The 23673-nt window shown below is 43.3% G+C and overlaps 1 protein-coding gene across 1 annotated transcript in view; it reads left to right on the top strand.

The window, feature by feature from the left end:
* Positions 1 to 676: 676 nt before the first annotated feature.
* The window catches only part of LOC100951361 (cytochrome P450 2J2-like), a 34934-nt gene continuing 11937 nt past the window's right edge, over positions 677 to 23673 (top strand). Inside the window, exons 1-8 of the mRNA XM_012807212.2 lie at positions 677 to 981; positions 6599 to 6761; positions 9787 to 9936; positions 10328 to 10488; positions 11775 to 11951; positions 13943 to 14084; positions 16164 to 16351; positions 19123 to 19261. Of these exons, the coding sequence (XP_012662666.1) occupies positions 784 to 981; positions 6599 to 6761; positions 9787 to 9936; positions 10328 to 10488; positions 11775 to 11951; positions 13943 to 14084; positions 16164 to 16351; positions 19123 to 19261 (1318 nt within the window). The 5' untranslated portion in view covers positions 677 to 783. The remainder of the gene's footprint in view (positions 982 to 6598; positions 6762 to 9786; positions 9937 to 10327; positions 10489 to 11774; positions 11952 to 13942; positions 14085 to 16163; positions 16352 to 19122; positions 19262 to 23673) is intronic.

Raw genomic sequence — 23673 nt, 5'->3', positions numbered from 1 at the left:
GGGGTTAGGAAGGGGCTCTGAGGGGAGGGGCGGGGATAGGACGGGGCTCTGAGGGGAGGGGCGGGGTTAGGACGGGACTCTGATGGGAGGGGCGGGGTTAGGAAGGGGCTCTGAGGGGAGGGGCGGGGATAGGCCGAGACTCTGAGGAGAGGGTCGGGGATAGGCCGAGACTCTGAGGGGAGGGGCGGGTTAGGCCGGGACGCTGAGGGGAGGGTCGGGGTTAGGACGGGGTTCTGAGGGGAGGGACGGGGTTAGGAGGCGGGAGTTGAGGAGAGTCGCGGGGTTAGGCCGGCACTCTGAGGGGAGGGGCGGGGTTAGGCCGGCACTCTGAGGGGAGGGGCGGGGTTAGGATGGGGGGTGGTGAGGAGAGTCGCGGGGTTAGGACCGGACTCTGAGGGGACCCTCGAGGTTAGGGCGATGGGTCTGAGTAGAGGGTCGGGGTTAGGAAAGGACTCTGAGGGGAGCGTCGGGGTTAGGATGAGGGGTCTGAGCGGAAGGGCGGGGTTAGGACAGGGCTGGGAAAAGAGGGGCAGGTTGGATCTGGGCGCTGAAAAGAGTGCCGGGTTGAGAGCAAGGGTGCTGGCAACAGGCCGGACTCAGGGGGCGGATGGGGCGGGGTGGTGCGGAGAATGAGGTGAGGCGGGGAGCTGGGAGGTTGTGCAAGAGTGAAAGGGACAGAGGGCTGGGACGGGCGGTGCTTAACTGCTGGAGCGGCGGAAGGCAGGATCCGTCAGCTTCTCAGGCCACAGAAGAGCTCGCGTCATCCCTGGCCTGCTCCTGGCGATGGGCTTCCTGGGGGCCGTCCTCTGGGCAGTGCTCCATCCCCAGACCCTCCTGCTGGGTGCTGTCACTTTTCTGCTCTTCGCTGACTTCCTCAAAAGCCGGCGACCAAAGAACTACCCGCCAGGGCCTTGGCGCCTGCCCTTCCTCGGCAACTTCTTCCACCTTGGCTTTGAGCAGTCGCATCTGAGAGTTCAGCGGGTAGGAGAGGGCGAAGTGATAACGAGGGACTCCCGGGAGCGAGGTGGCGGTGGGACAGGGTGGCTCATGCTTGTAAGCAGGTAACCCCCACTTGGAGCCTCCTTACTATGGCGTAAACTGCACTTCCTAGGGGTGGGATATTATTAAGAGTACCAGGCATGTTAAGTGCCTTAACTCAGTTCATTGCATGTTATCTGCTAAGCAGTATTGGAACGTCTAATTTATGCTCTGACTGCCTTGACCTCTTTCATGGTATCCGCAAAAATGCTATAACTCTAGGAAGGCTCATTGCCCATTCGTAAAACCGTGTAACGCTGCCTGAGTCCTCATCATTTCTCACCTGGGTCGCTCTCCCTCCACACTGACACAGCCCCTGCCTTCAGCCTCCTCCCTGCACTGCTCTCCCCTAGAGTCATAATTTAGAAATGTCATTCCTCTGCTTGAATTGTCCCAGCGCCTCCCACTGCCTCCCAGTGCTCACCTGGGACCCTTCTCGACCTGAACACTTTTAATTATCTCCTGTCAGCGCTCCCTAACCCTGGCCGCTCTGAATTCTTTAGAGTTCTCCCAGACACAACAATTTCTTAAGAACCTTCAGCTGGTGTTGGTGCCACTCAGCACAGGTCTCTCTGCTGAGAGTCAGCACTGTGACAGGTGGTATAAAGGTTAAATAAAACAGTGAGTGGTCCATATTGACCGGGCTCATAGTTGGTGCACACGGGTATTAGCTCCCTCTTCCCTACACATGCCTGGGGCACTTTACACAAGTGTCTACACACCCTTTAGAGCTGAGGAAGGTCGCATCTTTTTTGGTGTTTTCCCAGGCACTGAAAGGTGAGAAGGCTAAAAGTTCCTGTCCTGTCAGGCTGTCCTCTTCCTGCCTTTTGGCTGGAGTGAGAAGGCTTTTCTAGGAGTTGTTCTGGTTTCTATTACTCATGATTAGCAGAAAGATTAGAAGTAAAACGGATGATTTTACTCAGTCTTGTCTGAATTAAGAAGTTTGATCTGTGCCCTTGCTATACTAGATATGAGGTTAAATCCTTCCCCTAATGTCACAGAATGAGCTGGTGATGAAACTGAAACTAGGTTCTCACTGCTGGCCCAGGGACTTGTCATCACAGTGTTTATTTTTATTTATTTAGGTTTACATTTCTATAAATCTGGGGGCAAAAAACATGCAATTAAAGGGAGTCATTTCATTATAATTAAATGTACATTTTGGGGGATTGAAAAACATTAGGTGTTACATGACTGCCTAATAGATCTTGCATCATCAGAATTTTTGTGTTAATTCTTATTTAATCTCATTGATAGGCACAAAAGTTACAGACTACCTTATGGCATTTCCATTTTACTATGGAATTCTGGCTAAGGACAAACCGCAAAGTGATTTTTCGGGTTCAGCTAAATAATGGCAAAACAAGATTTTAGTGTTCAGCTAAATAATGGCAAAACAAGAACTTGAACCCAAGTTTATTTGACTTTTCATGATACAGTTTGAAGACAACTGATTTATTCACAGGTTCATTCCTTCAACAGACTCTTATGAAGTTTTCACCATATGCCAGGCACCATACAAAACACGGTATGAGGAAATGTGTGGTGTACATACTTGGCAACCATATGGGATATCAGGAGATGGGATTCCTATAAAGGGGAAACCCTGGGAATACGTTCTGTAGGATGTTGGAGTAAATTGAACTGAACTTTAAAGGAATATTTGATGTTTCGCAAGTACCTAAGTAGAGTAAAAGTACAGGAGATTTTAAAAGGGGGGAACACAGTGAGAGGACAGTGAAGAGACTGGTCTATCTGTGTGGAATTATGGGAACTTCGCCCCCACCTCCCACCCCACCCCAAGCTGTAAACTTTCCCTGCTATACCTATATGGCTTATGGTAAGAATACTTATTTATATGGGAGAGAATCTCATCAGACTAAGGTGGGAGAATAAAATTGATAAAGTCACAAAGTGACCCCCAAATACAGTGATATGAACAAGACTGGTTATTTGTCTTACAGATGAGTTCAGAGTTAGGATTAGAAGTTCAGGATAGGGAGGCTTCTTTGTACCACAGTGTCACCTACAACCTCCAGTTCCTTCTATCTCTATTGCTGTGGTCCACTGCCAACACCGTCATGTATGAGTTCCCGCCCATGAGAAGGGGAGAGGAGAGGTAGTGCACCTATAACTACTCCTGTGTCCCACTGGCCACAACCATGCAGGCTGGACAGTGTGGCCGACTGATACTTAGGGAGCTCCATCAAAACACAGAAGAAGGGAGAAGAAAGGGTCTGTCTTTTCACTTAAGGATGAGACCTATGGAATGTGTTGCAAAGAGCCCAAACTTTATGCTCACTGCCTATGAGCTAAAATCTCTTTACCTGTTTTTCTGACAACTAGGAATTCTTCATAGGATTATAATAAAAATAAAATAAGTCAATGAATATCAAGCGACTTTCAGAATGCTTAGCACAGAGTTGATGGCTTGATTCTCTATTTTCCACTCTGCCCCCCCCGCCTTTAAAAGTTTATATAAAAAAACTCAAGAAAAGCCAGCTGTTGGATACCTTCCCTGCCTCATTTACTCTACCTAGCTACTGCATGGGCCACATTAGTGGACTGTCTGCTCTCTGCCTCTCCACTCCTTCACTGATACCATTCCGAGAGTCTTTCTACAAAAACTGCACTCCCTAAAATATCAGTAATAATAATAAAACTTTTATTATTGACTTTAGTGTTATGGTTACTTATCACCACAACACTAATTATAGGAACTAATAATATCTGCAGTTTTATAGATTTGAAAGCTAAGACAAAGAAAGTTAAATAATTTGCCCCCAAATCAAACAGAAAGTGAGAAGCAGAATCTGGATTCAAACAGGCTTATAGGACTCCATGATCCAAACTCTTAAGCCTCTCCTCCTCAGACATCTTCAGACTTCTAACTGTAAGCCAAAAGAATCCAAAATATTTCCCCTGACAAGATTCTCCTCAGTCTAGCTCAGATTACCTTGCCGACTTGTCCCCCATCTTCTTTGTCTACTGAGAAGACACCTCCCAGGAGCCTGCCCTTGAATCTGGTCCCCTGTGTGCTTCCTAAACTTCCCTCCATCAAATAATTTATTGTACAGATGGTAATAATAGAACTGATTATGCAGCTGTTTGCTCCATTAGATTTCCAACTTCTTCTACTGAAGGACTTAGCAGACCCCCCAGGATCCTGACCTTGGTGCACTCCATGGTCAGTGCTCTTTGACTAATGAACCTGCTCTCTGGTCAGACAGGACAGCTCTGTTGCTCCTGGTCACCTACATATTCACCTTTGCATCGACATATGCTGACCCTATATGGATACCCTTGATCACCTTTTCTTGCCTAATTGTGATGGCTAAAACTTCCATTACAATGTTAAAGAGCAGTGGAAACAATGGGCAACCTTACCTGGTTCCTGATCTGAGTGGAAATGATTTCAATTTAAGTCAATTCAATACAATATTGGCTGTGGGTTTGCTGTAGATGGCCTCTATCAGTTTAAGAAATGTCCCCTCTATACCAATTTTCTTAAGTGTTCATCCACTTTTGATGATCTAGAAATATACAACATCAGATAGAGCCAGAACTCCAAAGATGTTTATTTCAGAAAAGGGTAATGGAGTTCTGAATCCCTCCCCAATGCAATCAGAGATTCTAGACTGTGCAGATGGCCAGTTAGGAGCATCTACCTTAACTGGACATTTTTCAGCTCTTCTAAATCAACCTTATAGAATATTGTATATTAATCCCTTATGATAGGCCTAAGCAGTATATAGAGGAATTCAGCAAGGTGAATTAAAAAATTGATGTGGATGGACTCATTACCGCATTTCTTGGAAGTAAAGACGCGTACTTTGTAGTCAGACTGATTTGAAGCTTGGCCCTAGTGAGACAGGTCATGCTGTGCCGAAGATAAACAAACTGATAAGGGAGGCTAAGCAAGAGACTAAAGTATAGCATATATAAACTATAATATTGAGGATAAGATGTTAAACCTTACAGAAATGTAGAATGTAGAAATGTAGAATGATTCCTGTCTGTTAGGATTATACACACACTCTGATGTCTAACAGACTGATGTAGGCTGGGCAAGAGGCTAAATTCAGTCCAGTCTTCAGTGTGGGAGGAGGGTGGGGGGACTAGACTGAGCCCATACTGTTTGCCCTGGTGGGGGATATAGGTCCAGGTCTGTAAGAGTGACATGTTGGAGGGTAAGCACAGGGGATGAGGACAGAGAAGGAGTCAAAGACACCTGGAGGAAGTGGAGCCCTTTTGTTTGATACCATGCCCACAGCTAGACTCAGTCCAGGCAGGCAGAAGGCAGGACTGGGTTGGAACCTTTGCCTGCCTAGTTTGATAGGAGGGACTTTGACCAGTCCTGACTAGATAGGAAGGACTGATTAGATAGGAGAGACTTTGACCAGTGACTGTGCTCTGCCCTCTGACATATGGTGGCACATCCCTGCACACATGTGCATGTTCCTGACCACACAAACACACTCCTGTTCCCTCCTTTCTCCTCCCACCCAGCTCTCTTCTCATTCTCACTCTCCCTAAACTTTCAGGTCCCAGAGCCATCTCAGGCTCATGTCTCTGTCCTCAAGTCTTATGTAATGCCTGGCAAACTCCCTGCACCACTCAACAGCTTTGTCATCTCGCTTGTATTGCTTCAACTCTGACTCATTTTCACTTTCTGCAAGAAGAGGAAAGTCACTGCTACCATAGGTGGTCACATAGGGAATGTGCCTTTCTATGACTCCAAGTAGTTTGTTCCTGTACATCAGTGAGCACTTGTTCCTTCTGCCACCATGAGCGCATGTTTGTAGCCCTTCCCACGTAAAGCTTGTTCCTTCCTTCAAAACACACATAGGCCAGAAAACAAAGTGGCTTTCACATTGCTGCTGTCATGCTTCCTCACAGGATGCTTTGAGGGAGGGGAGCTGAGACTCAACAAAGTGAAACAAGTTCCCAGAAGCCCCCAGTGACTGAAAGCCGAAATCTCCCCATCACCCCAGAGCTGGAGGGCTCTCTCAGTGCTGGTCCTGCCCTGGGATGGACCTTCCTGTGTCCCGCATGTGTTTCTGTTGCCTGTGCCCACAGTAGGAAGGGGACAATCTCTTGTGGTTAAACAGATTTTATCATTTGCTCAGAAGTCCAGGCTGCTACAGAGACTTACACTACATTTATCTCAGCCTTCTTTGGGGGTTCACATGAGCTGAATTCTCTCTCTTCCCTGGACTCCAGGATGCGTGAGGTTAGACACCCTGTTTATTTTACTACAGTTACATCCTCATGCCCTGCTCTGGGGCCCGTGGTGGATGCTCGCTCCATTCATGGTGTTAAATATATGAATGGATGTTTTATAAGGGACCTTGCTCATCCTAAAGTGATTTGACTCTCAGCCTTGTTGAGAGGAAGGGAAAGGGAAACAAAAGCATTTTCATCTGACCAATGTGCACACACACAAACACACAGACACACAACACTCCCCTCAAAAATAGTCCCTCCAACTTCACACCCCTCCATTTCTGAACACTCAGGTGTGTGTGTATTCAGCTGTGACTACTTAACTGTTTTTCAGTTTGTGAAGAAATATGGGAACATTGTTAACTTTGAATTCAGAAATGTATCTTCAGTTGTTATTACTGGATTGCCCTTGATCAGAGAAGCCTTCATTCATAAGGACCAAAACTTTGCAAACCGCCCTGTTTTTCCTGTGCGAGAACGTATCATTAAGGGACATGGTGAGTGTCTGGATCAATGGAAGGTGTGTGTTTCATGTTCTTGTGGTCTGTTAGAGGTGCCCTTGTGAATATAATTTTCCAACACCCCCAAACTGATCCACTTATAAAAATCCTGATAGTAACACAAGGTGGATGCCCACATTTCCTGATTGAAGTCACCCCCTCAGAGGGCCTGAAAGGACCAGCTCTATTAGATATTTAGAAACCACATGTCCTGCACAAACTCATACCAGCCGCTCTTCTAATGGAGTGACCGTGCCAACCCATCACCACCCAGGGAAAGGAGATGTGTCCTCTGATCCTGCTTCCCCTGAAGCCCCTCCCTGGGAAAGTGGGTGTGGATCTGCTCCCTTCTACTGCTGCTCTTGTCTCCTGCTCCTCATGTTCCTCATGAAGGCTGTGCTGCATCGGGGATCTCTGACCTTGTGATTCACAGGTGAGGTCTGACGATTAAGTTTGCAAACTCATCCTAGAAAAAATGCTACATATCTCACTCCTGAATAACACTGTGCTCACCTTGGAAGTCCTTCCCTTGGCCGTCTACTGACTATAGTGCTATTCAGCAATGAGGTATGTAAACTTTTTCAAGGATGAGTTCACAAATTTAATTGTCTGACCTCATAAAATGATAGCTGTAATGATCATTCCAGAAAAAGAGTTCCAAAATTGCTTTGAAGGTTGGTGGGGTCCTGGTGCTGGGTCATAGCTGCCCAATGGGAGTCCCATGAAGTGAAGCTCACCAGTGAGGTAGGTAACATTTTTTCTAGGATGAGTTTGTGAAATTAATTATCAGACCACATGTGGTAGGTTAGGTTGGCACGAGAACTTAAAATCATCTTTAAAAATACTTAAACCTTTAAAAACTGAAATGAAATATTAATTAGATCTAATCCTGTGTCAGAGCACCAAATTTTAGGTGTTTCCCAGTTCATTTATAAAACATTGATCAATTCTATGTCTACTCACTGTATTATCCACCATGTGAAGCTGATATGACAGTGAGTAGAACAGAAATCTACATCCCCCTATAACTTGTATTCAGAGAGAAAGGCAGTATCAATTAACTGTAACAATTCAAATCCCATAGTGTCGGGAAAACAAATGCAGGATGCACTTCTGAGAGTTATCTAATAAAGTTCTGAGATTCAGGCAAAGCCAATTTAATAAAGAAACTTCAAGCAGTGGGAATGAATATAAGAAATCCATGGACAGCAACCTTGAGGTTTTGTAAGGTAGCCTATGTGGCAACTCCAGGGATTAAAAGAAGATAAGTGAAAATGAAGCTGCTACACTTGGCAAGGAGTAATGCATCAAGTTCTTCTTAGGGATGTTGGTTTTCGTCCACATAACAACAGAAGTTTTTGAATGGAATTTTCATATTTACACTGTACATTTTTAAGACTCACTTAGGCTACCATTTAGTGAATAGGGTAACAAGAGTAAGAGACTTGGATAACTTTTTATGTTAGAGAAGCTGGGAGATTAGACTGAGGGGATGGTGAGATATCATAGTAGGTTGCACCAAGATAATGGCAGTGGAGATATATGGATTCCAGACAGCCAGGAGGCAAACCAGGTAAGGCATGAGGACCTAGTCAGGGTCATCCAACCTATTGTTTTCTTTGCCACACATTAGAAGAAGAGTTGTCTTGGGCCATAAATTAAGTACACAAATAGTAATGAAAGCTGATGAGCAAAGAAAAAGTCTGCACACATTTTTCGTGGTATCTGACACAAAATCAACTGTGGCCCATGGGCCACAGGTTGGACACCCCTGACAGAATGAGGTATGGAGATGACACCCAAAGAGGTGGATGATGGAAAGAAGGAACACTGAGGAAAGCACAAGATATTTTCTGTGGTTGGAAGTGGGCGCAGAGAAAACCATGAGGTCAAGTATGGACATGACCAGTTCAGAATGCCTTATGTCTCCAAAATCAGGCAGATTTTATAATAATATGTACAAGTCTAGAGCTCAGAGACAGAAATACATGGTCACTATCAAGAGATGCTATTTTAAATTTTAGAGAGGGATAAGATTTCCCAGAAATGGAATGTAGTATGAGAAGAGGAAAGGTATAGACCTAAGTTTGAACACCTCCACAATTTCAATAGTTAACAGAAGAAGATGAACCAGCAGAAGATATGGGAAGTTGCTGGCAGAGAATTAGGAAGAAAATCTGGACAGTGTGGTATCCTTAGGACCCCTGGAAGGGAGTGTTTCCAGAAAGAAGTATCTAATGCTACTGAAGGATCTAGTAAGATGAGGTTAAAAGTTGTTCCTGAACTTGACAGCAAGAAGGGCCATTTCACTGGTTGATGGAGGCCAAAGCCAGGTGTCAAAGGAGGTGAGCAGTGCTCTGGAGGTGAAGACAAGGAAAGGAGCTTGGCATTACCTGTGATATGGTCTGTGGAGCACAGCACGATTTTCTTTCCCATTTGCCAGTATTGTTTTTCTGTATGGAATATTTTCTCCTCCTTTCTTTCTTGAGTTATTCCTTCATCTTTTAATGTTTGACATAGACAGGAACTCTCCTCCAAAGCTTTTATCTACCTCTTTATGTGTATAGACTTTATGTTATCCATACGTGCATTCCTAGCATCAGCATAATGTAAATACTTAACTTTACTTAGGTGGCTAATATTCAAAGTATGGACTTTAGAATAGGCAGGCCTGAGTTTGAATACCAGTTTAGCTTTTCATTAATTGTGTGGTCTTATAAAGTCTACTTTATCCTCTATTCCTCAGTTTTCTCATTAATAAAATTGAGGGAGTGGTAATAATTGTATCTACCCATAAAATTTCTGTGAGTACTGAATTACAGAATGCATAAAAATATTTGCTGAAGTCTATAAAATGCAGAGACATCATTTATGTCCACTGCTTTGGGGTGATTGCTCTGAGCAGTTTTCAGGGGCCTTCATTCCCTTCCTCTTCCCTCTGTCTGACACACATCCTCATACCATTTGCTGGATGTTCACATTACTGAAGCAGAATACCATCATCCTGACTTTCTCTTCCCAGGATTGATCATGTCCAATGGCCAGGTATGGAAGGAGCAAAGAAGGTTCGCCCTGACGGCACTGAGGAACTTTGGCTTAGGGAGGAAGAGCTTAGAGGAACGCATTCAGGAGGAGGCCTACCACCTCGTTGAGGCAGTAAAAGAGGAGAACGGTGAGCATCTCTGGGAGGGACGTAGGAGATTGTGCCCATTCATTCATTAGAAGGATATTTATACAATGCCTAAATGCTTATTCTGTGCCTAGGACTATGCTAACTGGTGAGGATAGAACAGGCAAAAACCAAGTGATCCTGCTCTGAAGGAGTTCTAGAATTAAACACATGGAGATGGGCAGTGAACACATTCCTGAATTTAAACCCTGATTATGGGTTTGCCTGTGTCATTGACTATTTGCTGTATGGCAAACCCAGTGTGAGGTGGTGTGGCCAGGTCTCAAAAATGGTTCTGTACTAGGTATGTCCCATGTCCTAGAGAGGAGACTGTCTGTAGGCACTAGAAAGTATCCTATCAGAAGGATTCATCTTGTTCTTCCTCCCCATCCAGGACAGCCTTTTGACCCTCACTTCAAAATCAACAATGCAGTTTCCAATGTCATTTGCTCCATCACCTTTGGGAAGCGATTTGAGTACCAGGATGGTGAGTTTCAGGAGCTGCTGAGGTTACTGGATGAGGCCACATACATGGAGGCTTCAGTGGCAAGCCAGGTAATGCAGCTCTCTTTCTTTTGGATATCTTGGGTAAAAGGATATTGGGGCAGATGTCAGACACCAAGTCCTTCACCCAGAAGGTATGCCATATGCCCCTATATCCTTTTAGGATACAACCCTATGTTGTATCCAACAGGTGGAAACTTAGCCTCCTCCTCTGCTCTCCCTTCTTGAATTTAATTGCATTTTTTTCTTGTGTGGGCCTACAGTTGTTCATCTACTACTTTCAAATTAATACTGAGTACATGGAATACTTGCTTTCTGTTTTCATGATATTTTATGTAGGAGGATGTTCTCCAAATACATACAGGCAAATACCCTCGTACTTACACCCATGTCCATCTCAATTTAAGTGTAGGTATTTTCCCATTATGTTATTCTCTCTACTTTCTACAAGATATTAGAGATAAATTTTTCAATAACCATTTTATTTCCATGAAAAATGTGAAGTCTTACCCACATGGAGATCGATCACACCACACATGGTTGCGAGTGACAAACGCACACACTCACACACACATACACATACACAGTAACACACATACAGACACTCATTAGTGATAATTGCTGTGACAGAAAACAAAACTGGATAAGAGAATAGATGGAGGGTGACAGAAGAGCTGCCACTTACAGGATCATCAATCAGGTAGCTCCAAGGAGGTGACATAGAGCACAGCCCTAATGAAGTGAGGGGCTGGGCTATGTGGACGTCAGAGAAGAGCTTTCTAGGCAGAGAGAATAGCAGCTTTATAGGCCTGAAACAGGACTGTCCTTGCTGTGATCCCAGAGGTCAGTGCTGAACAGAAGAGGGCAAGGTTAAGAAGGAGGTGGTGAACAGGGCTCATATGTCAGAGGAGTAACATAGTGCTTTATTCTTTGCTGTGGACAGACTCCAGAGAATTGAGAGCCAAGGAATGGAAAGACTTGGTTAAACTGTTCATTGATCCCTCTGTTAGCACTGGGGAAGATAGGCTGTGACTGGGGTTGGCGATGGAATCACAAGACTGTGTGCGTAAAAGTCTTCTTACAGCAACCTGGGAAGAAATGGTGGTAGTTTGTACCAGGATGGAATTCTGTTGTAATGGCCAAAAGTGGCTGGATGTATTTTTCACAGAAAGTGAAAGTGCCTAGCTAGAGGAGTGAGAGAAAAATGGGGTCAAGGATGATTGAGGTTTCAATGAGTGAATAAAAGAGAAGGGGCAAGAGATTGGCTTCTACTGTGTTAAATGGGGGGGAAAGTAGGGCCACATTGTGTCCATGATTGTTCTGTTTTCCTCAATCAGCTCTACAATATCTTTCCATGGATAATGAAGTTCCTTCCCGGTTCCCACACAACTGTCTTCAGAAACTGGGAAAAACTAAAATTGTTTGTTGCTCATATCATTGAAAACCATAAGAGAGATTGGAACCCTGATGAAACAAGAGACTTCATAGATGCTTATCTCAAAGAAATCAGCAAGGTGAGGACACCAGAGTTGTTTCCTATGTTTTGTTCTTAAAGAGAAAATAGGGTTGTGTTAGTTTCTAACTGCTGTTGTAATGAATTACCACAAACTTGAAATAGCAGAAACTTTTTCTCCTATAGTCCTGGATATGGGAAGTCTGAGATCAGTCTCACAGGGCTAAAGTTAAGGTGTTGGCTGGGCTTGCTCCTTTTGGAGGCGTCAGACAAGACTTTATTCTTGTGACTTGCCTGGCTTTGAGAGGCTGCCTATATTCCTTGGCTTGTGGCCCCATCCTCCATCTTTGAAGCTAGCAGCACAGCCTCCCTCTGTCCCCTGTGATCTCTGCTCTATCCTTACATCTCTCTCTCTGGCTTTGATGCTCTTGTCTCTCTCTTATAAAGACCCTTGTGATGACACTGGGCCAGTGGGATAATCCAAAATAAAGTTCCAATCTCAGAATTTTTGACTTAATCTCATCTGCAAATTCCCTTTTGCCACATAAGTTAACATAAGTTAACATCCAAGGTGCCGGGGGAAGACATGTAGATGGACAGGTTTGTGCACCATTTATCAGCCTGTCACAGGGAAGTCAAAGGGACACTATTTCAGAACATGTATGGCAATATTAACTCAGGATTGATGGAGCAAATTAGAAGGAAAGATGGGATTATTGTGTATGCACAATACTTCCTTTCGATCCCCATCATCTCCCCTCTATATACATCTGACCTGATGTGCCTGTGCACATGAGGAAAACAGCAACTGCACCTCCAACCTCTGTTTTATCACTCATGGGCCTGGAACCAATGACCTGCCCTGCTCCCATCTCCACTGTAGAACACAAGGAGCTGTGCCTTCCCCTGTACCCCATACCACCATTTTCAATGTTATAGGCCAGAAGCCTGGAAAGAGGGGGCAAAATGGACACATGCCCTTGTCTGCAGCCCTCTGGCTAATACACATCACTGAAGAGTGACATAATCTTTACCAACATCAATTTTTGAGCCATTCTAGTGGGATGGGCAGAATGATGGATTCCGTTCCCACTTGTTTCACCTACAGGAATAACATTATCAGGGGGCATTTTCCTCTCCCCAGAGGAGGAGACCACACGTGCTTGATGGTGTCCAGGTGTGAGACCATGGATACCACGAGTAAGTGGGACAAATGGAAGCTTCCAAGGAGCACGATACAGATGGTGGGGTGGCATAAGGAATGGTTGTGGAATCAGAATGGTTCAATTGGAAGGAAAAGATTAGTGAGGAGAAAGGAGAATTGTTTGTCATAAAAGGAATTGCATTTATTCTTTGTGTTTTCAGTACAAACATATGTTGAGTGCTTGCTGTGTGCCCTTGTAATTCAGACAGTCATGTAATTCAGACTTCTCATGTAATTCAGATAGTCATCTTGAGGTGTGCATGGTTATTTTCATTTTATAAAATTGGAAACCAGAACACAGGAAGATTAATACATTGACTGCAGCACTGGGAAAAAAAAAAAAAAAAACAAAAAAACACTTTCCTGTTGAGGTCATGGTGTTTTATTATGTGGCTCCTGAGGTAGAGACATGTGAGTTATATATGCTTCATGAGGCTTTGGGATGGAAATTAGTGCACATTAAATACAACTCTTCTGGCAGTTACTGTGTCAGGTGACTCACCTTAACTTCTAGAGCTGCTAAGTGAAGTGGCCGATATTGAAGCCAAATTTATCTTAGTCATAGCCCATTTTCCTCCCACTGGACTAATGGCTTCTCCCAAATTATAGGCATAAGAAAATCTTTGCCTTTAATTTTCATCCTCCCAAAAAGCTTCTAGCACTTGGGGCAGGACAATGCTAGTGGTGATCCTGTAATAAGCCTCCAGCTCATGGGGAGGCCGAAGGGAAGTTGTTTCTTCTGAGACCTTTCCTTCCACATGCCTTCCAAGGTGAAGCTCCTGCATGTTATGGCAACTGGGAATCATCTGAGTAAAGCAAAAAATAGCATTAAATATTGTCCTTCCTAGAATGCCAGCAATGCTAACTCAAGTTTCCATGAAGAGAATCTCATCTGGAGCACTCTGGACCTCTTCTTTGCTGGAACCGAGACAACTTCTACCACCCTGCGCTGGGGGCTGCTTTACATGGCCCTCTACCCAGACATCCAAGGTGGGTGTGTCAGTGTGTGTGCCCATCCCAGGACAGAGTGATGCCTCCCAGGGTGCAAGGCCTACATTTGGGGCCAGACGAGAACATGGCAGAATGGAAGGAGAGGAGAAGGGTCCTGGGATGATGGGGACGTGGGAACAGGCACGTTCTTTGCACCATCTGCCAGGTCTAGGGTAGGTTCAGGTAACACATGTATAATAGATAAATCCTGTTTTGAAGAAGCTCAGGTCAAGGGGGAAGACGGTGAAGTAAATCAAGTTCCTGGAAAGTCCCAGGGAAGAGTTCCAGTCCCATGAGAAAATCTGGTGGTGCCCTTCCCTTCTTTTAAGTAATGGTTCCCACTGCCTCCTGGGTCATGGCCAGACCCTGGAGTCTAAGGTGCCCCTTCTGTCTGTCTAGACTTGGTCACACCCCACCCTCCACAGAGGCCTCACTACCCTACATGTTATTTTCCTTGCTCTGTCCTTGTGTGTACCTCTGTGTCATGACCTCTGCTCTTCCCTCTGCCAAGAATGTGCTTCCCCAATTTCTCTACACAGTAAACTTGCATCTCTTCCTGAAGAATCTGCTCAAATCTACCTCCCTAAGATGTGTCTCCACCTCTTTAGCACTTTTATCCTCCAGGGATGACTCAGTTCACCTCCATTAGTGGGCTTATCACACATTGTTCATGTAGCTCTCTACAGACAGGAATCCACCCAAGAACAGTGACTGTTCCCATCATCATTACTCCTCCAGGTTACATAACAGTTTGAGCACATAGGGGATGGGGATGGTTATGACAGTTTTTCAGAATTTGGGTAACATTTATTAATGAGCCATAAATCAATTTTATATATCCAGATCAACTTTTCCCCCTAAAGTAAGTAGAGAAATATCAGAGTGTTTCTCATGTATTAAGAGTAAGTTTGTTCATGAAACTATATTTCCTTCATATATAGATTTTACACATGTACTTTCAGTATGTTATTTATGTATAGACATCCGAGTCTTGGTGTAGAACACATTTCTTACTGTGCATTGCATTTTTTAAAGCGTGAAAGCTCCTGAGTTAGGGTATAGATTTGGCTCCTGGAATAGAGCTCCAAGATAACAGAGGATGGAAATGAAGTTTACGCTGATGTTTGCAGCAACGTTATTTACAATACCAGGAAGGAGAAGCAGCCCAGTGTTCCCTGGTGAAGAATGGATGAACAAAATGTGGCAGATACAGGCGATGGCATGTTATTCAGCCTTAAAGTGGGAGGGACTTCTGACACATGTCAGGAGGAGTTAAAAAGGCTGCTTACAAAAACACAATTACGGAACGATTCTACTTATATGAGTTATCTGAAGTGGTGACATTTGTAGAAGCAGAAAATAGAATGATGCTGGCTAGAGGATGAGGGAGGGGGAAATGGGCAGTTCTTTCTTGCATATAGAGTTTCAGATGTGCCAGACCAAAAAGTTTAGAGACTGATTGCTCAACACCATGAATAAACGTAATACTACTGAATTGTGTGTACACTAGTAATGGCTAAGATGTGAAATTTTATGTTATGTACATTTTACTTCAATTAAAAAAATGTAAATAATTGACACTAAAAATATTAGATGTTTATTTCTCACTCAGGTAAAAAAATAAACAAATATATAAATAAAACTTAAGCTTTACTTTGCAAAGCCCTGTGGGTTGCAACCTCTTCCCCTGCTGTTGTATCCAGAATGATGCCCCTGTTGGCTTACCAGGGGGCTGACTTTCCACCAGTGGGAAGGGAAAAGGAGAAACATGTACCTTCCTTTCAGGACTTGATCTAAAGAGTAATCACCACTTTTGTTCTAGCAGCCTGAATAGAGTGAGACAAAACCCTTCTGTGAGCCTGTTGAACTGGTTATTCCACTCCTTAGCTAACCAGGCTCATAGAGAGTTATAGAACTAGCAGTTTTTGACAAAAGGCCTTTGAAGGGTGAAGAACCATTTTATTTCTTTACAATCTGGTCAGAAATTGAAATACAACAGATAAGATCTTGGCAAACACTCCTACATTATTAGAAGAAAAAACAAAAGTTTAAAAAGTAATGGAACCTCTTCTTTTGTAGAGAAAGTACACGCTGAGATTGACAGAGTGATTGGCCAGGAGCAGCTGCCAAGCGTGGCTGCCCGGGAGTCCCTGCCCTACACCAACGCCGTCATCCATGAGGTGCAGAGGATGGGCAACATCATCCCCCTGAACGTTCCCAGGGAAGTGGCGGCTGACACCACCTTGGCTGGATACCACCTGCCCAAGGTAACCAGGCACTACCAGGCTCAGATCTGCAAGCCCTTCTTTTAGAAGGTGGAAATGGGAACTAGGGAAGTGACCTGTAATCTTTTCCTAAGAAGTCACATAAATGGAGGGGAAGCTGTGTTACACCATATGTAACGCTACCTTCTCTTCCTGTGTGTTTTTTAGAATATAAGTTTAACTAGATATTAAGAAGTCTGGTGGGGAGTGAAGAAGGGAAGATTGTTAGGTCAAGTACGTTCAGGCAAAGATTGGCTTTTCTTTGGCGTGTGGCTTGTCAGTATTTTTATTTATTAATGTGTGTTATGAATCTCTGTGGGCACACACCAGGCAGCTTTTTGCCACAGATGCCTTTTCTTTGCCTGGAAGAGCATCTCACAGGACTAGGGACCGGGCCAGACCTTGGAAACATTCTGCCTCACAGTCCTGGGGTTGTAGAATGTGGGAATGTGAGAGGACATTTAAGAATACTGGGCCCACATCACATCAATGCAGGTGTTTCTAACACAACATCCCACAGGTGTTTCTCTAGCTTTCATTTACAGTCTCGTGACGGGGCACTTGTCATCTCACGAGGAGGCCAATCCCACTGTGTGCTGTGTTAGTCATTAGGAAGGGAAAGGAGGAAACACCAGGCAGTGATTCTGTGCCGTGGAACTAACCTCTTTCATAATGTCCTACTCAGTTCTCAGATAACTCTTTCATTCCCATTTTATGAAGTGGGAAGTCAAGGCTCTGATGAATTAAGTTATCATGACATCTCTCAAGTCCATAGTGATAAGAGCTGGGGATCCAGAACCAGAGCTATTCTGATTACTTGTACTGCACCCTGCTCCCTCCACGGAGTTGAGGGTTTTTTACTTTACAGTCATTTCCTTGCATGTTATCAGGGAAACATGGGTGGTCCCTGTTAAGTTCCCTGTCCTCAGAAAGAGAGTTCTAATCTCAGTCCACCTGCCAGTGTTAGCAGCAGACAGCTCTCCTGTGCCCCTGGCGTCCTCTCTTCACACTGCCATTTACAGTGCTGCCCCTCTTTCTCCCCACCTGGCCCTCCTCTGGGACCCTCCTTCACTTTCTCTGAGTTACTCCACATGTGTCCCGCCCAGGGAAGGTCTCAGAGGTAGAGCTTGTCCATGGATATTACTAGGTTACTGTCCCTTTACAATTCACTTACCGATTGGGCACCTTGTGGAAAAAAGCTGAGGTCTAAATTCCCCACATGCTGTTTGCAGTTTTCCAGCCATTCATTTATATCCAGGGAACCAGCCCAGCTCCCCAGACTTTTATCACTGATTTTTAACCATCCTGGAACTGAGACATTGAATTAACTACTTGATGTCCCAAAAGTTGCCCATAAAATCACGATAAATAGGGGAAATGAGAAATTGTGGCTAAATATACTTTCATTTACCAAATATTCAGTATAGACTCTACAAAATATTTCTTTACATGTTCATATATAAATAAAAATATTAAAAATATAAAATATAATATAAAAATAATATGAGTTTGTACAACAACATCATCCATATAGAGCATTTAACTAGTGCTTATTATAGAAAATGCCCCAAGGGCAGTTACTTTTCTTTATTAATTCAACAAATATCCATTATGCACCTAAAATGCTCTGGTCTGGAAAAGTAACCCTGAATACAATTATCATGCCAGTGCATAGTTACAAACCATGACCACTGCCCGGGAGAAAATCCTCACTGGGGTCTGTAAGATGCAGACAGGCAGGAGAGGGCAGGGAAGGCTTCCAGAAGGAGGGGACAATTGGGCCCAGGGTTAAAGGATGATTTGGAGTGAGCTGTTGACAAACTCAGAGGAAGAACCTTCCTGGTGCAGCAAATAGCATCTAAAAGGCATTGATAGGATAGGGTATGTGGCATGTTTGAGGAGTGAAAGAAGCCACCGTAGCAGGAGCACAGGCAGAGGGGCAGAGTGGCCCAGACAGGGGCCAGGGGACCAGGCTTCACCCTGCGAGGGATGAGAAGCTGCTGAAAGGTCTTGAGTCTGAGGCATCAGCCTTGTGGGGGTGACGTGAAGAGGTCATGCTGGAGATTCACTCTGCTTTTGGCACGGAGCAGACTGAGAGGAGTGGCAGGGGGCACAGCGAGGAGGAGCCATTACAGGACAGTGGCAGCCCAGACTAAGGCTGCAGTGGGGAACATGGGACTGAGGTGACAGAGTCAGGAGAAACTGAACGTAAACTCGACCAGTCTGGCTGACGGGTTGGATGGAGGCCAGTGAGAGAAAGGCTCACACCAGGGCATCCTGGCTGTCTTAGTATGTCCCTGGATGGAGAGGGCCATAGCTCCCCTCACTGGCCTACCTGATGCTGTCACTGAACCTAATATTGACAGTGCACTAGACCCTGGAGGGAAGAGAATAGGAGAAACAGGCAAATGGCACCCTGGACCCAGGTGCAGCTCCATGGATAGCCGTGGAGACCACCACACGGAGAAGGTGGATGGAGCAGTGGTCATGTGTTCTCTCCCCAATGCATACCTGTCCCCTCCCAAGACCCACACTGACCTTTCCCTGTAGGAAAGATAGACTCTGCAGTCAAAAGTAGGCAAACGTCGGGTTCCCAGCAGGCACATGCAGTTCCATTTGTCAGTTGTCCCTGCAAAGAGGAGGCCCTGGGGTGGGCTCAGGAGATGTGGGTGGGTTGGGGTCAGGCCCCGGCAGGGAAGCCCAGGCCCCACTGCCCCTCTGTGTTGGGGAGATGCATGAGTTAAGCCTTGCCTGAGTCTTGCCTCCTTCTCCAGGGCACTATGGTCTTGACCAATCTGACTGCACTGCACAGGGACCCTGCGGAGTGGGCCACACCGGACACATTCAATCCTGAGCATTTTCTAGAGAATGGACAATTTAAGAAAAGGGAAGCCTTCCTGCCTTTCTCAATAGGTGAGTTTTAATAAACAGGAGTGTGGGGTGCAAACTGCCTCTCCCAGCTGTTCTCCCCACAACCCCTACCTGAGCTGCAGTGTCTCCAGACAGCTCCACCCAGTGAGCCTCCATCTCCCCATGAGCTGCAGCACCCGAGCTACCTCAGCAGTACTACCCATATCTTCCTAAGTACTGTGGAGATGTCGCCTTTCCTTGTGCTGTCCCCAGAACACTGGGACAGAGGTCCTGACCTCACCTCTGACTCACAATGAAGGTTGGCCATTTGCCATCTTCAATAAGTTTTTATTTATTTATTTATTTTTAATTATTGTATCAAGTTAATTTGAGGGTACAAAGGATTAGGTTACAATGTTTCCATTTGTTAGCTAGAATCCTTCTTATATTCGTGTCCCACCCCAAAGATGTGTGCCATACACCTTAATGTGGCCATTAAGTGGGAACACAACCATCCCCTTCCGTCCTCCCCTTTCTCTGCTCCCTCATTCCCCTGCCCCCCACCTTGAATTGATTTGATTTTTTTTCTTATGTAGGCATGTATTAGATTGTCTACTGGTTATGTATTAATAATTGAGTACATTAGATTCTTGCTTCTCCATTCTTGGGATACTTTACTGAGAAGAATGTGTTTCAACCTCATACAGGTTACTACAAAAGATGTAAAGTCTCCATCCTTTTTAATGGCTGAATAGTATTCTCTATATACATATACCACAGTTTGTTAATCCATTCCTGGGTTGGTGGAAACTTAGCTTGTTTCCACATTTTGATGATTGTAAATTGAGCTGCAATAAACAATCTAGTGCAAATGTCCTTATGATAAAATGATTTTTTTTTCTTCTGAGTAGATGCCTAGTAGTGGAATTGTGGAATCAAATGGGAGATCTAATTTGAGTTCCTTGAGGATTCTCCATACTACCTTCCAAAAAGATTGTACTAGTTTGCAGTCCCACAACCAGTATCAAAGTGTTCCCTTCTCTCCACATCCATTCTGACAAAGATATGGAACAGCTTTGAGACTTTGTGATGTGGGCTAGTATCACAGAGGTTAGGTGATATCACAGGGTGGTTTTGATTTGCATTTCTCTGATGATTAGAGACTATGAGAATTTTTCATATGTTTATTAGCCATTAATCTGTCTTTCTCAGAGAAAATTCTGTTCATATCTCTTGCCCAGTGGTAGATGAGATTGTTTGCTCCTTTTTAGTTGATTATTTTGCGTTCTCTATAGATTCCAGTTATCAAGCCTTTGTCAGATTCATACCACGCACATATCTTTTCCCATCCTAAAAGTTGTCTTTTTACTTTACTAGTTGTGGCCTTCTCTGTGCAGAAGCTTTTCAGTTTAACTAAATCTCATTTGTTTATTTTCCGTGTTGTGATTGCTGCTGAAGTCTTTGTCAGAATATCTTTTCCCAGGCTGACATCCTCAAGAGTTGTCCCCACATTTTCTTCTAAGACTTTTATTGTTTCTTGTCTCAGACTTAAATATTTTATCCATGTTGAGTTAATTTTTGTAAGTGGTAAAAGGTGTGGGCTCAGTTTCAGTCTTTTATAAGTGGTCATCCAGTTCTTTCAGAACCCTTTGTTGGATAGGGATTCTTTTCCCTACTGAATGTTTTTGTTGGATTTACCAAAAATCATATGCCAACTAGAGACTGGTTTCATCTCTTGGTTTTCTATTCCATTCCATATGTCTATGTCTCTACTTTTGTGTCAATATCATTGTGTTTTGTTTATTGTGGACTTGTAATAAATGTAACCTGAAGTCTGGTAGGGTGATGCCTCTTGCTTTATTTTATTACTAAGAATAGCTTTGGCTACACTACAGGTTTTTTTGTGGTCACATACAACATGAAGTACCATTTTTTTCCCTGTTTTTCAAAGTATGATGTTGGTATTTTAATGGGGATTGCATGGAATCTATAGATTGCTTCTGGTGGAATAGACATTTTAATAATGTTGATTCTTCTCAGCCTGGAGCATGGTATGTTCTTTCATTTGTTAATATCTTCTGCTATTTCTTTTCTTGGGGTTTCATAATTCTCTTTGTAAAGATCCTTTACCTCTTTTATTAGGAATATTTCTAAGTGTTTCATTTTGTTTGTTTGAAGCTACTGTGAAGGGAATGTATCCTTGATTTGCTTCTCAATAGGGCTGTTATTGGGTATACAAAAGCTACTGGTTTGTGGGCATTGATTTATACCAAGACATTACTATATTTCTTGATCACTTCCAGGAGTTTTGTGGTTCAGTCTCTGGAGTTTTCTAAGTGTAAGATCATATCATCAGCAAAGAGAGAGAGTTTGACCTCCGCCCATGTCTGGATGCCATTTACATCTTTGTCTTGCCTGCTTGCATTGGCTAGAACTTCCAGAACTATGTGGAATAATAGTAGCAATCATGGACATCCTTGGGTGGTTCCAGGTCTAAGTGGAAATGCTTTCAGTTTTCCTCCATCCAGTATGATATTAGCTGTGGGTTTGTCCCAGATGGCGTCAATCAGCTTTAGAAATGTGCCACCTATACCTGTTTTCTTAAGGGTTCTGGTTAGAAAAAGATGCTGGACTTTATCAAATGTTTATTCTGCATCCATTGAGAGGATCATATGGTCTTTGTTTTTGCTTCTATAGATATGCTGAATTACATTTATGAATTTGCATATGTTAAACTGCCTTGCATCCCTGAGATGAAGACTATTTGATCATGATGTATAATTTTTTAATGTGTAGCTGCATCTATTAGCTAAGATTTTGTTAAGTGTTTTTGCATCAATATTCATTAGTGAAATTGGTCTGTGATTCTTTTTAGTTGGGTCCTTTCCTGGTTTTGGTAACAGGGCAATGTTTGCTTCATAGAATGTATTGGGGAAGGGTCCTTCCTTCTCAGTGTCTTGGAATAGGTTCTACAGTGTAGGTAAAAGCTGTTCTTTGAAGGTTTGATAGAATTCTGATGTGAAGCCATCTGATCCCAGGCTAATTTTGTTGGAAACTTTTTTGTTGATTCTTTAAACTTAGTCCTTGATATTGGTCTGTTTAAGAGATGTATTTCTTCCTGGTTAAGTCTATGGAGATGATGTAATTCCAGGTATTGTTTCATTTCTTTCACACTGTCAAAGTCCTGGGCATAGTGATTTTTGTAGTAGCAGAGATAATCTCTTATATCTCTGTGATATCAGTTGTTATTCCCCCCCCCATTTCATTTCTGATTGAGGTTATTAAAGATTTTACTTTTCTGTTTCTAGTTAATCTGGCCAATGGGTTTATTGATTGTATTTGTCTTTTCAAAGAACCAACATTTTGTTTGATTAATTTTCTTTCTTTATTTTATTTTCTGACTTAGATTTTTTTTGAGAAAAAATATATTTCATTTTTATTTATTTATTTATTTTTATTAAATCATCAATGCATAGATCATGTATATATTACTGCATATATGGGGTACAATGTGCTGATTTCATATAGAATTAGGAGCGTTTACATCACACTGGTTAATATAAACCTCATCTCATTCACTTAATTATTGTGTTAAGACACTTATACTCTATACTTAATAAATCCAACAAGTACCCTTGCATTATACACCATAGGTGTGGTCCTACTAGTCACCATCCCTCAATCTGACCTCCCCTCTCCCCTCCCATGTCCCCTTCCTCCCTCCTTCATCCTGCGCCATAGTTGTAATCTATTCTTCATATGAAAGTGTGAGTGATTGCAAATTGGTTTCATAGTAGTATTGAGTACATTGGATATTTTTTTTCCATTCTTGAGATACTACTTTACTAAGTTGGATATGTTCCAGCTCCATCCATGTAAACATAAAAGAGGTAAAGTCTCCATCTTTTTTAAGGCTGCATAATATTTCATGGTATACATATACCACAATTTATTAATCCATTCATGGGTCAATGGGCACTTGGGCTTCTTCCATGACTTGGCTATTATGAATTGAGCTGCAATGAACAATCTGATGCAAATATCTTTGTTGTAAAGTGATTTTTGGTCTTTCTGATATACTCCTAGTAGAGAAATTGCAGGATCAAATGGCAGGGTTACTTTTACATCCCTGAGTATTCTCCATACTTCTTTCCAAAAGGGACGTATTAGCTTGCACTCCCACCAGCAGTGCAGAAGTGTTCCCTTTTCTCCACATCCACACCAACATCTGTAGTTTTGGGATTTTGATTCTTTTATTTTCAATGTCATTTATTTATGATTTAATTTTGATTATTTCTTTTCTTCTGATGTTTTTGGGATTGGATTCCTCTATCTTTTCCACTTCTTTAAGATGATTCATTAGATTGTTGATGTTCTCTCTTTCTGTTTTCCAGATGTATGTACCTAATGTGATAAATTTCCCTTTTAGGACTGCTTTTGCAGTGTCTGACAGGTTTTGGTAGCTTGTTGTTGTT

The sequence above is a fragment of the Otolemur garnettii genome, unplaced genomic scaffold (assembly GCF_000181295.1).
Source record: "Otolemur garnettii isolate 467f Iridium unplaced genomic scaffold, OtoGar3 scaffold00066, whole genome shotgun sequence".
Classification (NCBI taxonomy): Eukaryota; Metazoa; Chordata; class Mammalia; order Primates; family Galagidae; genus Otolemur; species Otolemur garnettii.
The sequence above is the reverse complement of the archived record's forward strand: the minus strand, read 5'-3'. Positions and strand labels throughout refer to the sequence as shown.